We start from the raw sequence: 18668 nt of genomic DNA on the forward strand, positions 1-18668 counted from the left end.
GCAGACCAATATTCCAGTACTGAGCTCACACCAGGGAAGAAGTGCTGCTGCGCAGGCAATGCGGTAGCTCCTAAAGTAACCAACTGCTGTTGAGTTACTATTGTGAATCCCAAGAAGGAATACACCTTCCAAAAAAGGACTCCTTAGGCCTGAATTCCTAACCAAAGTCTAGCAGCCCTTGTGGACAGAGGCCTCTCATGCCCACTGCACTTCAGAGAAAAGCCACAGAAAGAACTGCCAATGCTCCTGCTAGCAGAGTAAACCCTTATAAAGGCTTCCCTGGAATGGTCTTTTAACCAATGGGCTGAGACCTGCCCTGTCCAATCAGAACAGCACAGCTATGTCCTTATTTGCATAATTAATGACCAAATAGAATGTGCAATTCTGACCAATCAGGACAGTGCTATTTGGGCCAATCAGACTGTGCAGATTTGAATCTCTCATTTGCATAGAAATGGACCTGGGCAGGAACTTCCTCTATAAAAGTGGGACTTCCCTTTGCTTCAGCAGAGAACACTTTCTGTTTCCTCTGGAGGCTGCCTCTCACCATTCCCAAACTGTTTACCTGAATAAAGTTACTTTTTTTTTTTTTATGGCACCCAGATTGGGGATTCCTGTTGGAATCAGAATGGTGGCAGTGACCTTTTGTTGACATCAGGATCTGCAGCTTCTCCAGTTTGAGAGAAATCCATCTATACCTCTTGTTATCTGCATACATTTGGTAAGTTGCTAAATCACTTTGTGTCCCAAGAAAGTCATGTTACAATGGCCTGCAATAATACATAAAACTCAAGAGTTTGTTGTACACAAGCCATGGTTCTATCTGCCATGGGGATAAGAGGTCACAGATACTCCAAGAAAGCTGTTGAGTAAAGGCTGTTAAGTTGAATTGAACATGTGACAATTTCAAATGTAGAGTGCCTGCATATAAGTCAGTGGTTCTCAACCTTCCTAATGCCCCAACCCTTTAATACAGTGCCTTATGTTGTGGTGACCCCTAACCATAAAATTATTTTCGTTGCTATTTCATAACTGTAATTTTGCTATTATTATGAATCGTAATGTAAATATCTGATATGCAGGATGTATTTTCATTATTACAAATTGAACATAATTAAAGCATAGTGATTAATCACAAAAACAATATGTAATTATATATGTGTTTTCTGATGGTCTTAGGCGACCCCTGTGAAAGGGTTGTTCGACCCCCAAAGAGGTTGAGACCCACAGGTTGAGAACCGCTGATATAAGTGAACATGAATTTAAGTGACACAGAAATTCTTTTACAGACCTCTCTCACTAATCATCTTGAGATATGGAATTTGTATCCTGAGAAGAGAGCACATTTGCTTAGATGAAGCTTTATCACAAAATATGTGATTGCCACAGCATGGGACTAGGCTATTATTAATTGGATGTTCTTTAATAAATTCTTTCTGTTTCTGAGAAGGTGTCTTAGCCACATGGCTCTTCTGTTGCCCAAACTGAATTGATAGGGCAGGTTAATCTAATACATTATGGAAGCAATTTCTTTGCCTCAAAATCCAAATATACCACCTTGGAGGAATGAGTCTGTTAGATATTGTTTAAGTGCCTTCCAAGACCCCTGACTTTTGATCTCCTTAAAAACAAAACCTAACATAATGATGATGACAATAAAAAACAACAAAAATAATTACAGTCTTAAATATGGCTGACCCTTATTTTGTGTATAACCTATGTCATGCATTATTCTCAATGACTTACACAATTTAATCCTTACAACAATCCATGAGGCAGGGACTTGCATCTGTCCTACTTTACAGATGATCAGATTATCCAGTTTGCCTGAGGTGGCCCTGCTGGGAAGTTGCAGAGAACAGATTCAATACATGCACTCTCATTCTAGAACATGTTCTTAAGCTATATCTCTCTATGAATTTCTCATTCCCTCCATTTACACACTCATGCACATATCGTCAACTATCCGCTACTTGAAGTCATTGTTGACTAGGTGTGTTGAACCACACTCTCATTCTACCCATATGGTTATTCTATCATGAAGAGAATATAAGAAGAGGCCATGAGAATTTTGGTTGAATGTGTTTCTTTGAAGCTTGAGTTTCTTTGGGTTGGCAAAAGTGGTGTCTTACATTTCTATCACATTCCTAATTTTCAGAGGAAACTTTTCTACCTGCTCATTTATTTTATTCTCAAAACAGCCTTGTGAATAATGTAAGGATGACACTATTATTTTAAAGATGAAGCTGACAAACAGAGAGTTAATGGGTTTTTAACAGGCCATGCAGATTATTAGAGGTAGATTTGGGATTATCTATAATAATGATAGCAGTAATACACCATTTACTAAATGTTTACTGTATGCCACGCTAATCAAATCAATGGCATTCACTCATTTAACCCTCAACAATCAAAGATATGAAATCACATATCCACGGTACACTCCTAGTACATGACAGAGCCAGGACTTGAACCCAGATTGGGGCTCTCAGCTCTTAATTTAAGTATCTACTTCTTTAATTCTTTATTATGGAGAAATGAGTTTTCTTTAAAGGACATACAAAAGGGAGACATTTTCTATTTTTAAACACTTTTCTGTATGTGGGGAATATTAATTATTATAATAATTAACATCTCATTAGCTCTTTAAATTAATAAGAATGACTTATCACCTACTTTGTGCCAGACACTGTTCTGGGTGCAAGAAAACACATATAAGCAAAACATTGTCTTTGATGGAGCTTATGGTCTTTTAGAGAAACAAAGTCATCAAATAATCACAAACATTTATAACTAAGTGCCCTGCAGGAAAGCCTGGAGTTCTCTGGGAGTTTATCTGTAAATGAACTATGACACAGTTTGGGGACAGGGATGGCTTTCTGACAAAGCAGCTTTGTATTGAGAATGGTAGGTGTGGAAATGTTAACTATAAGAGAATGTGTTTTGCAGAAAAGAGAACATGTATAGGGTCTAGAATTTGGGGGATTTTGAGGTACTAAAAGAATATTTACTAATTTACTTGGCTGGAGTTTGTTGAAAGGAGAAGACTAGCCCCAAGACAGGCTTGGAGAGGCCAAACCAAGCAGGGCTCATTAAGGATTTTTTTCTTTATGTAAGAGAAAGTGTAATTGATTGAAATGACAGATTACTCGTGCTTGAAAAGATCCTTCAGCCTTAAGTGTTAAGAATAAATTGCAGGGAGCAAAGATGAGGGCAATGAAACCAGTTAGGAGACCACTGTGGTAATATGGGGCTGGAGAAGATGGTAGCTTAGACTGGGGAGGGTGGTGGAGATGGGAAAGCTGGATAGATTTAGGAATTATTTAGGGAGTCATTTCAACAGGATTTATTTCAAATTAGGTATATTTTAAGCTAGAGGAAAATGTTAGAATGCCTCCCAGGTTTCTGGCAAGTGCAATTTGCATTGTTTCATTTAATCCATACAAAAGTACTATGATGATCATATTTCCAAGTTTCAGGAAACTGATTTAGAATGTTTCTGGTCACTGTCCATGGTCACACAGCTTATCCATGGCAGAGCCACGATGCACTAGGGTCCGCCTGAATCTGAAATCTGTGCTGCAGTGGTGGAAGGGAAGAAGCTACATAACCCATTTTAGTAGAAAGATCACTAAAGGTCTAGACCCAGACTTTGTGTTGATTTTGACTTTGAGGGAAATTTAGCTTCTAGGGCTAAAGCCCTCTACTCTGCAAAATAGAATGAAACTTTGCCCCCATTTAATTATCACAGTCTCTTTTTTGGGTGGGTGGGGGGAGTCTGAGTGAGAGTGTGACAATGCTGGGCATTTTGGTGTCATTAGTGTGGGAATGAAAAACTCAGTGTTCACACTGGCCTCTTCCCCACTACTGTCCTTATTGGTGGAGTAGAGATAATGATATTGATCTCATAGGGATATTTTGAAGATTAGCTCTGTGTATGCAGAGTGTTTGGTGGGCCCAGCAAGCAGTCAACACACAGTAGTCAAACATCTCCACAAGTACATGGCAGGGCAGCGATTTGCTGGATGATCTCCTGTTGTCAGGAGGAAGCAGAAGCGTGGAAGGCTCCCTGGTCTTCATTGCTCTCACTTATCCAACTTCTTCTCCTGCTGAGCTGCACAAACCAGCCATTTTTGGGATACTTGCTCTAGGCTGGACACTGGAGATATAAAGAAGTATAAGACCTAGACTGCACTCTTAAGGAACAAGAAACATAATGGAGCCGGATAGTAATCAGAAATACTCCAACATAATCTAATTAGTGTTGTAATACTATAAGCAAAGGGTTGTGGGGCCGCGGGGGCGGGGCGGGGGGCAGGGAAGCAACTCATTGTGCCTCAGGGACCCTGGGAAGGCTTCATAGCAAAGGCTGTATCTGTACTAGGCCAGGCAGGAGGGCAGAGGTTGCTGGGTGGAAAGAAATGGGCATGAGTGCCAGTCCGTGTGCTAGTGGAAGAATCCTTTCTTGGAACTCACAGCCCACAAGACCCTAGGAATGCCAAGGCCCCTTTGAGAAATCTGGCCTAGAATAGAGGGAACTAGGATGGGCAGGAGAGGTTCAGCAAGGCAGGTATCTGCATCCTCCCCACATCTTCCACTATCTCCCAGTTCTCCTTTTTGCTAAATGCCTTTCCTGCTTAAGGACCCCTGTTTTAGGTCCTCACATGTCCTCTGCTTCTTTTCCCACCCGCAAAAGCCTGGCAGGAGAAAAGGATCAGATGTGAAGGGATGAACCTACAGTGTAGTGTATATGGTTTATGTTGCTGTGATCCCTTTCCCACGGGTAGTTGCCTTTCAGTTCCTTGCTTGTTGTGGAATGAAACACTTTGATACTGGAATCCCATTCTATCTTCTGATCCAGGGGTGTGCTCAGTAGCTTTAGGTCCCGGGTAGTGGATGTGTATTGCTTGGTTGGTACACTGTTGTTTTCACTGTTGTTTAGCAGTTAATTGGTATCACTCTACAGTTTGCCCGGACCCCACCATCCCCCACTAATTCATTATGTCCTTATTGTCTTACATTTAGCTGACCTTCCTGGTCTAAAGATATTTGTGTATGTGGTCCCTTCTGTGTTAAGTTTTGTTATTTTTTGACCTCCCACTTGAGAAATTATATCAGCCCTTCCTACAGTCATTTCCCCAAATCAGCTCTTTGCATTTTTTACCTTTTTATGCTATTCTACCAACAATAGTGTATACCCTTGGACTACAGGGTTGGCAAAAGCAGCTTTACAGTTTTGAGTATGCAAAGGTGGAGTTTATTCTTGTGTTATTATTTATTAATGGCTGTATTATATATTTGTATTACAACTGTAAACCCACTTTTGCCCACCCCTATTATTACCAATGTTCATGATTATCTCCTATATAGTAGGAGAGAGCCCAAACCGCAGCACCTGTTACCAGCTAGTTTCTCCCATGCTTAACAAAAACGAGGTTGCTGGTTTTCCTAAAATAAAATACAACAAAACAATTTGTGATCATTTTTACTGAATCTTAAATGAGTGGATGAAATCAATTATTTAGCCCACAATGTTTATCTCATCAAATTTGAAGGGCGCTTACCAAACCCAGCTGCTAAGGGCATTTCCTCAGCAGGACTAAAAGTCAAACAGCTGTGAAGGAGAGCTTGGATGAAGAACATTTTGGGGGCAGGGTGTACACAGATGGGACCATCTTGAGAACAGAGTGTTCTCATACCCTAGGTGGCTATGAACTTTGCCTACACCTAGGTCATGTGGGGAGATGGAGCATATAATGTGGTATTCACGAACGTGAGAAAAGTCAGCAACATTTGTTGAGTGTTCAATTCAGCTTACAGGTGCCTCTTTCCCAGTGAGTCCCCGCCCCCATGCACTGCAACATTGTGGAGGGCTGCTCTGCCCAGGATTATGCATCCCCACCTCTGCCCTGGTCATTCTTCCCAATTATCATCCATTTCAAACAGTCAGCAGGGCAATAGCATGTGTGCATCAATGATCACAAGAGGACTTGGATTATGAGGAATAAAAATCTGTCCAACATGTGGCACCATTAAAGGGCTCTGGCTGAGACATATTGTTTATAGTCACCAGTTGTCTGGAAAATAGATGTTTACTTGTAGTGAGTGTATTAAGACCTTTGCCATTAGGCAATATATATCCTGCATTGTTCTTTTCTAGGAAGAAAACTATGTTGAAATAAACCTTCAATTAGCCATTCCTGTGGCAATAGAAAATAGTAAACAGTGATATTGTTCTATATTGGAGAGAGAGAGAGAGAGAGAGAGAGAGAGAGAGAGAGAGAGAGAGAGAGAGAGAGAGAGGGGGGGAAACAGCAGGAGTCTTTTGTCTTTTTTTGGAAGGATGGCTTTTTAAAATGGTATGTTCCATATAAAACTACAAGTGAAGTATTTGCTAAATAGAGATTAAATTACTTAGAGAAAAACTATTCAGCAAGAACTTAAACACACTGGGTGTCCCTGAGCCATCCACTTTCTGATGAAAAGGTCGGTTTTAATATGACGAGGTGCATTCTTTGCATCAGACTTGCTCACATCTTGCAGGAGTTTCTTTGGTCAGTGATGAGACTAGATGTTTCTATTGCATAATAGGGACCTTTTTTATGTACAATTTTTCCAGGACAGGGACTGGGAAGCAAAACATCACTGTCCTACCTTGCCTTTGACACATAATAATTTTTCTGCCTCTATTTTATTAGCAAATCGCTTTGTGCTCTCCCCCCTCCCCCATCACATACCATCAGACAAATGGATAGTCCTAATCCTGCAAAATTCTGAATACCATTACATCCTAATGCTGAGAGAACCAATTCATTTATGACAAGTTTGGTCCAAGATGAAGCCAGTGGACACTGCAGCCTGAGCAGCCTATTCTAGGTGTGTGCTCGTCTTTGGACAGTCTGCAACCTTTTCCAATGTTTGGTTGCCTTGTACATAAAGTGGGGCAATAATGCTTACTTCATATGTGTGTTTTTTAAATGAGAATTAAATGAAAAAAAAGTATGTAGAGCACCTAGGACAGATTCTAGGAGATAGATTGTGTTCAGTCAGTGTTGGCTGTTAGGATGAAATAGTCAGTCAGGTGCAGAGAGGTTGGTCCCTAATGCTTTTAAAGGTTGACTGACAGCAGCTGGCAGAAGCAGCAACTGATTCTCCCTCCTGGACCTTGGGAGGGACTCGGTACATATTTGGTGAGTGAGTAAAGGACTGCCAGAGCAAGCTCCTGGATGCTGACTCCCAGACACATCAGGCTAACGACCCAACTCATTTCCCAGGTTATACATGTCACTTTTCCTCATCTCCTATTTTTTAAAAATATATATTTTATTGATTTTTTACAGAGAGGAAGGGAGAGGGATAGAGAGTTAGAAACATCAATGAGAGAAACATCGATTAGCTGCCTCCTGCACACTCCCTACTGGGGAATGTGCCCAAAACCAAGGTACATGCCCTTGACTGGAATTGAATCTGGGACCTTTGAGTCCACAGGCCAACCCTCTGTCCACTGAGCCAAACCAGTTAGGGTGCTCGTCTCCTTTTTCTCTCTGTAGAACGCACCATTCCAATAAGAGGCAAAACAAAAACAGTTCCATATTATTTTAGAGCTCTCTTAAGCCAAATTAACAAACACTTATTGAGGGCAAGGCAGGTGAGCAGAGTGAAGTCAGGAACAAGAGTTCTCAGCATGTTTTCTAGAACACAGCTCTGCAAATATATCTGACATGATAAAAATCTAGGGCAGTCGCTTGTATTTATTACTTATTTTCAGATTTAAGTGACCTCATGGCATACGGTGAACCCTCTCCCTCCTGTCCTGATTTGCTCTTTCATTCCCTGCCAAGCCCTCATTTCACAATTCCTGCTCACCTGGCCCATTCAGACCTGCTGCCACAGCACGAAAGATTCCTTTCACAGTTGGTGCCAAGGGGATCTCAAAATGGCTTTGGAAACCTCTTAAATGAATTCCCTCACTCCTGGTGGGTCTCTACTCACTCAGTACTATGGGTGTTTGGGATTCCGAGTGGAACTGAGGGGAGATGAACATAAGGGCTACTGCCACCTATTTTGCATTTTCCAAATAGTTCATCTTGCTTTTTCCCTTATAGTATTTCATTATTTGCTTGTTTCCCCAGAACGGTTTTAATAAGAAAGTTTTGAGAATATCCTGGGATTATAGTCTTTGACTAAACTTTCATGTTCATAGTATAAGCCCCTTTGGTTTAAAATGATCCCATCTACTTATAACTACCAGCTGCTGGTTCATTCATACTTATCAGTGCACACACACAGATAGACACATGTGTGTGCACATGCATACGCACACACATGCCCACATACACACTCTCTCACATGCATTGTGTATATGTAAACATCCAGAAGGAACAATGCATTGCAGAAATTGTCCTGCTGAGTTTGTAATCCAGTGTAAGTTACTGAGTGCTGATAAGTAAAGGAAGTTCAACCAGACAGTTTAATCCTCCAATTTCCTGTCTTCTAATCAGCCCCTGATTCTTTGGGTTTTAAATTAGAAACATTCCTGACAATATTCAGGACAGGTGAAGGAAAATCTACTAGAAAATAAGGACAAAGCATTTATTTTACTGTCTAAAGTTCACAGGAGAAATATGAGTGTAATAACAGGAAGTCAAGATTTTTAAAAAGATAGTAGAACTACATAGGCTAGCTTAAGTAACCAATCACATTTCTGAATGAAGTACATTTTGATCATAATTTGATTTAAAGAAAAAAAAACACCAGAAACATAGTTTAATGTGCTTGTTTCTCTCTAAGTACAGTAAATGATACTTTAAAGATGTATAAGGCTAACCTAGAAGAAAATGATAAGGATAATTTCTTAATGTATGTAGGAGAAAATAAAAAATCCACTTCATTCAGATTTTGCCTGAAATGGAAAATTGTTTATACTGTGACAAAATAATGTGTGGAGTATACAGAAACTTTTGAAATTAATGCATATTCTTAGAAAGGAATATAGTCATGCATATTTATAATGGTAGATAGAAATAAGACAACAGTGCATTCAAATAAGCACAGGTAAAGTGTGCAAATGCTTGAAATAGAATGTGTATAAATATGTTTATCATGGACACTTTCTTTTGAAAGTATACTGGGTGCTGAGGATATGATAGGATTTATTATTTACAGAATTCCCTCATTTTGATTCTTTTCATTTATAGCCACTGTACAATTTCCAAGTAATTTTAATCACCATCACAAAAGAGCTAGCACAAGTGCTCAGAAAAATCTTTATTAGAATGCCCTCAAAGGAGTTTGGAAGACAATCACTAACAAAAGTTGTTCAGTTGAGAATTAACATTTAAAAATTGAAGTGGTAAATACAGTTCAAGGTATAAATCCAAGCAAATAACAACAACAAAAGGTTTGCATGAAATATGGGTTCTTAGTTTGTGTCTGCAGCATTTAGGGCTGCCAATCATTTGGGAAGTAGACTAGAGTTGAGAGGTTTTTGTTTTTTTAATTGTTGAACACAGTAAGACTACTTTACAGAAGTACTTTGCTAATTTATACATATATGCATCTATCTATCTACATTTAAAAGGCATTTATGTTATCAGGCATAGCATATCCTTTCTGCCCAAATACTTTTCTGGTATATGAAGTCTGAGTTGGAAAAATTTGGATTAAGTGACGAATACTTATTATTGAAAAATTGTATGGCGATTTCTAAAGAGAATGCTTCTAAAATAAGTGCTTAGGAACATAGCATGGGGTGAGGGGGGTGGCAGGATAGTTTAAGAGCCTTTCTTTCATAGTCATTATACATTTTTAAATTGGATCGCAGAAGCAAGACAAGTGAATTTTGTAATTCACATAAAAATAGTCCTGTGATACCCTGTTATCAGAAAATCATTAAGAAGAGGAGAATGCTTATTCCGCCTTCATTTTCATGCCATGTGGGCAGAATGAAGGTAATGCCACTGAACAGAATTATATTCTGAAGCATATAATGACCCAGGGTCCTTCCATTGCATTTGGCATGGAGGGAAATTTCATGAGGGTTTTCTTTAGCTTTATGTCGGAAGGTTTCAAATAGAGATGTCACAACATAGTTAGATGAAGTTGATACGTAATATCTATTCCTTGATTTGCATGATTAAAGCATTATAGAGAGGTGGCTCAGATATCAAAAGATTTCTCATAAGTGGCAGCGCCAAAGGTAATTACTGTTAAAATGTGCATGCTCGAACCCTGGTCGCTTGTTAACGTCTAAGTTGTTTACAACTCCAGGGGTTGGAATAGAAGTTTTTTTGGACTTTTGGATATCAAGACCCCTTTCTCACTCCATTTTGATATCAAAAGTGTGCTTAACATATTTTATAACCTATGTCCCTAAGAACAACATCAGCTTCAACCGAAGGAAAAAAAAAATGCCATAGAAGATACAGAAGGCCCTGCTTAGTATTTCACATTTTAAAACAATTGTTTCTTAAACAAAAGTAGCCTTTTAAAGACAAAGCTAAAATTTATACTTTAAAAATTCCCCAATTAATTTAGTCAACTGACCTCCACTTAGTTATCAAAAAGTGCAGTTAAACCCCTACTGTAAGCCCCATGCATTATGAGAAGGTGTGGGGATAGAGAGGGGGACAGGGGAGTGAAGGGAAAGAGAAGAGGGGTTGTTATACTCAGCCTTTTATTAACCAGTTTCTTTCATTCTAGCGGGCCTTTATATTTTAGAGAAATAAAAGTGATCTGGGGCTCTATCCATTCTCACCTAAAATCTTGGAGTAGGTAATGGCTGTCTACAACCTGGTCCAACATATGCCCCCCAAACTAAAACAAACAAACTCATTTGCCATACAAATTGTTTACGATTCATTAAAAAGCAAAATTGCATGTCCTGGTGCTGGCAGCTGAGGCCGAGAGCCTCCGGGCGGAGGGGCATTCACTGAGTTGCCTTTGTATGCCGGGAGGACAAGCCGGAGGCTCCCACTCTGCAGCCGGAGTCTGTGCAGCCAGATGACGCATGAGGTAATTTTAAAGCTTTCTTTGCCTTTAGCGTGAAACTCAGAACTTGTGCTATCCTTTGGTTAAAAAAACCCTATCATTCAGGGACAAGTTTAAATTTTTCTTTTTAGTTGGAGAAAGTTGTTTTGAGTAGCAAGGTGGAGTTATGAAGGGAGAGGGAGTGAATGCTATTCTAGGGAAAGGGAAGAGCTAAGAGAAATGTGAAATCTGTCTTTTTAAAATTAATCCCCCTCCCCTTCATCAAAGCCCTCAATTTCCCATCAATAATGGGACGTTTGCATTAGAATTATTTGTAACTGGCAGATCTAAAGCACTGTGCTATGTGGTCACCTTTGAGAGAAAGAGAAAATTGATTTATTCTCCATGGGAACTTCTACAACTTCTTTAAAGAGCACTCTGATTTCTCACCCTCTTTCAAAGCAAAGATCTGGAGGCACTGAAGTTGAGAGAAACTTCCTGTAGTATGCAGCCTACACAGCAGCATGTGAGCTTACAGCATTGTTTATTTTTAGTCAACTGCATTGCGAAATGTTTCCACCACTTTTATGTGTTATGTTCCCGGTGGTAAAACATCTGTAAAATACTTTTAAATGAAAAGGAACTTCCAAGTACCCTTTACCAAAAAGCAATGATGGTGTTTCAAGTTAAAAAATGAGGAGCATTTGGTGATCTTTGCAAGAAAAAAAAATGACACAGTTTACCATAAAAAGTAACAGGCTATAAAATCTATGAGCTCTTGAAATACAAGGAAGTAGAATGTCGCCCAGAATATGACATCAGCATGCAGTTTTTTTTTAAAAAAAGCTTATAACTTAGCTTAGAAAATAATAGCTAAACCAATCAGTGTATTCATTTCTAGTATTTAACAAGCTACATAAGACAAAGTGATAGGCAACATCACAGCATACAAGTAAACCTTGCTGTCGCTGGCAGAAACTCTCCTTGGAAAATGAGTGCCCTGAATAAAAAGTTCAGATCTAAGCGGCGAGGCTACTGCTAGTTGAATGAACCAAAAGCTGAAAGTAACATTGTCCTGAAACCACCAGTAAAGTCTAGTTAAGAAATGACAAGTTAAAACACACATGTACAACATACCCATGACCACCTTAACTCAAGAGTCCTTAGGATGGACACTGCACCCCAAGAAGCAGCCGAACAGAATCCCGAGGTAGCTCACTTTTAATAGTTTCTCAGTCCTCAGAGTTCCTAAAACTTGCCAAAATGATACCACCATTGGTCCAGAAGGGGAAAGAACTCTTTCCGCAGATCATACAGTGAAACTGACCAAGTCCTGTCTTGTAATTCCATTCGCTACTCTCCCCCTTCAACACCACTCTCTCTCTCTCTCTTTTTTTTTCTTCTTAAACTGATATCTATGTGAAATGAGCTGAAGTTCACGGTCCAGTTAGGAACGGATAATACATTCATTGTCCCGGCAGCGAACTTTTTTTTCAGTCCCTGGAAGAATTCATGCTTGCCGCAAGAATAATAATTATGGAAAACTAGAAATGCACTGCGAACAAATTAATCCTTAACGGACACCACCCTAACGAGGGCGGTAATGATTTGAGGACTCTCCTCCTCACGGGACTTGCATCTCCCGTGACAATAAGCTATTGTGCATCCTCCCAACTCACTCTACCTCTTATAGATCCAAGATGTCAAAGGTTGTCTGGCCTGGTTGACCATGACATGTGAGTTAACTCCTTCTGTGGCCACATGCTAGAACTTTATTAAAACTTTATTTGTACCCAGAATAACTAGAAGATAGAATGCATGGGTCTTTTCTACTCAGAGCTAGAGTTCCTAAGAGACGTAAGATCTGCTCTGATATAAACAAACGGGGGAAAGTTAGGTGACAGCAAAGGGTCCCCGGATGGAAAACAGTGGGGAACCCCGAGTTCTCTCACAGGTGACTTCAGGCAATCCAACTAATGGGACAGGACCCAAATTCCCCCAGGGCTTGCTTCTACCCAGCGCCCCACACGTGTCCTCAGAAAATACCACAGCCACGGGAAACCATGCACCGCATAGTCCCTGAAAACAAAAGTAAAGGGGATGTGAAGCTGGAGAGGGAGCAAAACCCAAGGGCCAGGACAAATGCTTCATTTTTTTTTTCTTTTGTCCCAAGACCGATTTGACTATAATACCCACCTCCACCTTCTGATGCTCTTTTTTAAAACAAAAAAACAAACAAACCAAAAGCCACATAAACAACAACTCCCAAACACTGTCCCATGGAAATTCAGGGCAAGTATGCCTGGGAACTCAAGTCGCAGAGTGGCAGAGAGAGGATGGCAAGAGGAAGCAGTGTGAGGCCGCCTCACTGAAGAGTGTGAAAAAAATCAAATGTGAATTTGATGAATGTGAGGTCTGGGACATTTTGTCAAAGAGGGAGGGAAAGTAGAAAAGGGGGGAAAAAAAAAAGCAGCCCCGGCTGCCAACTCACCATCCACCAAGTTCTGGCCGAGATGTCGTAGCAGAGCTGCCATTTGATGGAGCCGTCGGAAGCTTTCCCTGCCATTACGCTGTCAGCAAGCTTCATCTGATGCTAACTCACGGGAGATAAGACACCTAATTGAGGAAACATTTGCAGTGGCATGTGGGGCAACATGTAGTCCGGTCCATACCATATGGAATCATGGGTAAAAAAAAATCTCCTTGACAATGAACCAACCTCTCACAGACCCAGTGGCAAGGTGAAGTGGAGATGAAAAGTCTTCTGCTCCTAGCACTGTCTCCTCTCTCCTTCTTAAAAAACAAAACCCCACCGCTACACATCAAAGAGGCAGTTAAAATTAGGGCTTCATCACTCAGATGATTTTGGTCTGCAAGGTTTTTCCTTTCCTTCCAACAACCAATCCCCCCTCTTTTTTTTTTTTTTTAAGGAGAATAAAGAGATTTAATAGGACAAAGGCAGGTAGTGGACTGCGGAGGGAGATCGCCACAGGCTATTAGCCTAAAATTTCTGCTTGACAGATGGAACTGCTTAGAGACTATCATGCGATGTTTTGGGCTTTTTTTTTTTTTCCAACCCTCCCCCCCACTTCTTCGACTTTAAGTCTGATTCGGTATCTGTTTTTCACAGCCACTTTTCCCAAGAACGTGAGCTGTGCATTTAAAAATGTTCAGTTTAGTTTTCCTGTCTTACACATCTCTTTGGAAGCAAAGTGAAAAGTCTAAAACTAAATCTGGGAACAGCTGAACAGGTTTTCCAAGAAGAAAAAAAAAAAAAGGAAAAAGAAAAACCCAAGGAAAAACATTTCTCCTTCATTAGCCTATTTTAAAAAAATTAATTCACTAGTTAATTTTGCTGTGAAGGAACTTAAACACGAGAGGACAATACTCAAGTCCTTTGATTTTGGGTTCTGGCTGGCATTGTATTTAAATGTGTTTTTATGTGAGGAAATACATGACTGATATTTTACTTGTGCTAACTGGAGCCAGGTTAGTCATCATCTCTATTTTGTGGTGCCCCTCCTTTTTGTAAAAACTGATTCTGGGCATTTCCATTCTTTGTAAGTCAGGTGGTCAGTCATGATCAATTCACTTTCACACAATTCTGGCTAAACCTGACATGAGGACTTCCTTATTCAGGGAAAATCACATCTGATTTTCTTACTGTAACCAAGCCATCTTCATCACAGGGGTTTTGACCACACAGCCTCTCTTTACCAGAATAAATAAACCGCAACATGGACCTACCCATAAGAATGGCTGTAAAAATGAATTTTTTTTTTTTTAAAGTGAGAAGTCCAGGTAAATGCTGAATTTCAAGTCATTTTATTTCAAGATGAAAGGGAGCAAAAAGTAGAGCGAATGCTTTGTATTTATATTTCCTTCATTCAAACTGTGTGAAATTAGGAACTGCAGAAACACCTGTATAAGAACAGTGCACCAAATACTTTCTAATTTTTTTTAAAAATATAAGTGATTCCCTGATCCTCAAGAACCTAGCAGTGACCTCACCTTCTCTCCTCTGCAGACCATGCACAGGGGCTCCGACTGGAGCATGGGGGAATGTTTCCGCAGCATTTGTCAGGGCTGTTGAACTGTAGTTATTTACAAAGTTGTGCATTTACAGTCTAACTATCCAGGGGATTTTTTTCTAGTGGCAGTTTTCACTGAATAATATTTAGATAAACTTATTCAGGACACATTTTAAGTTCGAAAGAGGTTAAATTTGGTGGCTTCCGCCCTCCTATCTCTAATGTCTTCCTTAGCAGGTGCTATTTTAACGAGTTAGCATCAGGTAAATAGCTGTTTGGGCAAAAACAATTTTAGTAAGGCAAAATGTATCCAGTTGCACTTGAACTGTTTTTGTAATTTAAAGCAAGATGCACACGCTGCTACTACAGAATGAACCACAAAGACAATAAATAAGGCATTTCTTTCTTATCTCTGATTGTAATAGGATTTCTTCTAATAACATGGAGTTGGGAGGCGGTATTAAGAATTATCATCAAATATGGATATTGTCATTACTCTTAGAAGCATCTTTGTATTTTTTATTACTCTGGCATCACTTCTCCTTCCAGAAAAAGAGTCTGCATTAGCACAGGAAATGTTAAGTTACCTTCAGTGTCTAGAAGCAAATGGACCTTCTGCCAGGATCGCGTCCTGAGCTTGCCAGTCAAAACGTGTGTTGCCTTGTGTAACTGAAGCGTCATTAAGATGACCTCGTCTTTCTTCAGTTTACTGTTCAGTGAATGAAAGGCGAAAATGTTGGAAATTCGATATAAAATGCAAAATAGCACAAACAAAAAACAAAACAAAAAATAAGGGGGGTAGAGAAAAAATGAAATAAAGCAACTTTCTGTCTTTGAACCAACTTCCTATTTAATTTTATCCTTTTTAATGAGTTAGCATCAGGTAAATAGTTGTTTGGACAAAAATAAACTGAAGTTTCTTTGCTTTGTAGGGTCTTTTTAGCATTCTCCCAATGCAAAAAGGCACATGCACCTTTTGGACTCGTGGGCCCACAGCCCTACAATTTCTAAGTTTTTCCTGCAGCAACCCCTGAAGTTGGAGGTGTCTCTTATCTGAGCCACTGCATTTCTGAGAACTGGAACACCCTAGGCACATCCATTACTTATGAATGAATGGGGCACAAAGTACACTGGAGTCCAGATTTCACTTTGTGAATGATATTACAGGAGATGGCACAGTAGTTTTAAACAAAGAAATGATAAATATTATTGAATAACAGTGTTTTGCATCCAGAACAATTAGGTGCATTTAACTTTATCATTATTCTCTAAGAGGCTGGTGGAAGCTCTCTGTTCCCATAGAGCAGGCTTTTCACAGTGTGACCAGTTGTTAATAGCCTTAAAACAAGATTAAATAAAACATGTTAAATATTGCAATTATTGTGGAAAATAAAATTACTTGGTGAGCATAAAGGGGAGCAATTCAAGCATTTAACATGATCCAGGAAACGCTACTCCAAACAATTGCATTTGCTTTATGCATTTTTCCCCTTTGATTGCTGACAGATGCCTTTTTGGAAACAAACATCTAAATGGTTTGCTTTCAGTCAGAAAAAAAATATAACAGAAAGCGGCTACATGTTTTGAATTTAACTCTTGTCATTTGAATATTTCTTCCCACTGCACGTGAATGAATCTGAGGCAAAAGCAGCACTCTCATCAAGAAATAAGCCTGTCAGGATTTGGAGTTTCTTACTTCCTTTGAACATAGTTTATAAGAAGTGGGAATCCCTCTAGCTATGAAGTCAGGGATGGGTTAACCTGCAAGGCACAGTGTAAAGAATATAGTCCAGGTGATGATGGCGAGCTTTGGAAAGGGAATTGTTTTCTCACAGTATGAGGCCTCCAGCAAAGAGCAAGTCATTTTCCAGCGTCATTTCTGTGCTTCCCAAATCAGTTACCTTTTTTAGTTGAAAGGGATTCCCACCTGTGTCTGTGCAGCAGAGCATTTGGATAAAGACCTTGAAAATTCTGCTGCCAACAGGTGTACTATACCAAGGAGTGGTTTTTTGTTTGTTTGTATGTTTTTTTCATATGTTGCTGAAAGGTACCATGAGATAGAACATTAGTGATTACAGAGGCCAGACAGTAGAGCGGTTGAGAACACTGTACCTGAAGTCCAAGTGTCCACATCAAGGTTTGCTTGGCTACTAACTGTGTTACTATTCTGAAGTTACTCAACCTCTCTGATTCTCTGTGTCCTAATCAGGAAAATGATAAAAATAGTTATTAAGTATATATATATAATCATTTTTGATGTTTTATTATAATTATTGCTTTTTTGAGGAGAACCCTTTTTCCCCTCCATTCTGGTCCTGTCCTGTGAAGCGGAGCTAAGTCCCTTCCCTCTGTTCTTCCATAATAATTTGTGCCTTGCTCCATTGCAGCTTTTAGCACCCTCTCCTGGAATCATCTGCCTCTTGGTTGGCCTTTCCCTCATTCCTTGAGATTCTTGAGAGCAAGGGATGTGTCTTGTTTGTCTCAGTGGCTACGAAGTCAAGCTCAGTGATGGGCAAATAGTAGGGGCTTCCTAAATTGTGAGAGAAAGATAATGAAAAGGCATAGAACATTAGTCGATTTGAAATTTGGTTGCATTCTTCTCATGTTTACACAGCCTTTTCATTTACCTTGACTCAAACTATTACCTTTCCAGTATATCATCTGCCTTCCCAAGTTGACTCCCCTAGTTAAAACCCTAGTCCACAGTGATCTATAAAGCTTTTTGAATTCCTGTTGCCTTCCTTATCTATATCATCCATTAGTACTTTGCAGAGATTGACTATTGTATTATTTGTTTTTAATATATATATGCCATTCATTCACTCATTCATTTAACAGCAACTTTTGCAATATAGGCAACTAAATTTCCCCCCCTTCTTTTCAAGTTCTATTTTCTCAGGCCATTGGAAATTTGAAACTCTAGAAGAGTAACTAATGTATTGAGTGCTTCCTTATAGCCAGGCATTGTTCTGAGATTTTTAAAAATATGTTTTTATTGATTTGAGAGAGAGAGGAAGGGAGAGGGATAGAGAGATAGAAATATTGATGAGAAACATTGATCAGCTGCCTCCTGCACGCCCCTACTGGGGATCAAGCCTGCAACCCAGGCATGTGCCCTGACTGGGAATGGACCAGACCAGTGACCTCTTGGTTCATGGATGAACACTCAACCACTGAGGCACACCAGCTGGGCTGTTTTAAGATCTTTAAAACATTTTTTTCAGATAGGTTCTTATGAGGTATGATCTATTATTAATCCCATTTTATAAACAAGGAAACAGGCTCAAAGAGTTGAAGCGACTTGCTGGAGTTAGAGAAGGAAGAAGAATTCAAGCCTAGGAATTGTGACCTAAGAGCTTCACCTCTCTGATGGTGTCTCCTAAACCATGAAAGGAGGGAAACAATAGGACTTAGTACTTGCCATGTGCAGGCACTTTTTAAGGTGCTTTTGGGTATGCCATTTAACCTTTACAACAACCATAGGAAGTTGGTATTATTATTTTTAATTTGCAGGTCAGGGCCAAAAGTTTGGAGTCTTGCCTAATGACACACAATAAGTAAGAAGAGCAAAAATTAAGCCCCATGTCAATTTGCAAAAAAAAAAAAATTATTTTTTTTAAATAAAAAGTTAAAAAAAAATAGGCCATGTTTTTCCTACCACAATTAGCT

General features: G+C 39.6%; 1 protein-coding gene across 1 annotated transcript in view; it reads right to left on the reverse strand.

Annotated features, from left to right (window-relative positions):
• The window catches only part of NFIA (nuclear factor I A), a 572371-nt gene extending 558151 nt beyond the window's left edge, over positions 1 to 14220 (reverse strand). The window contains exon 1 of the mRNA XM_081087468.1: positions 13460 to 14220. Within this exon, the coding sequence (XP_080943594.1) occupies positions 13460 to 13555 (96 nt within the window). The 5' untranslated portion in view covers positions 13556 to 14220. The remainder of the gene's footprint in view (positions 1 to 13459) is intronic.
• Between the last annotated feature and the right edge of the window lie 4448 nt (positions 14221 to 18668).

This window comes from Myotis nattereri (genome assembly GCF_964212035.1).
Source record: "Myotis nattereri genome assembly, chromosome: 3".
Taxonomy (NCBI): Eukaryota; Metazoa; Chordata; class Mammalia; order Chiroptera; family Vespertilionidae; genus Myotis; species Myotis nattereri.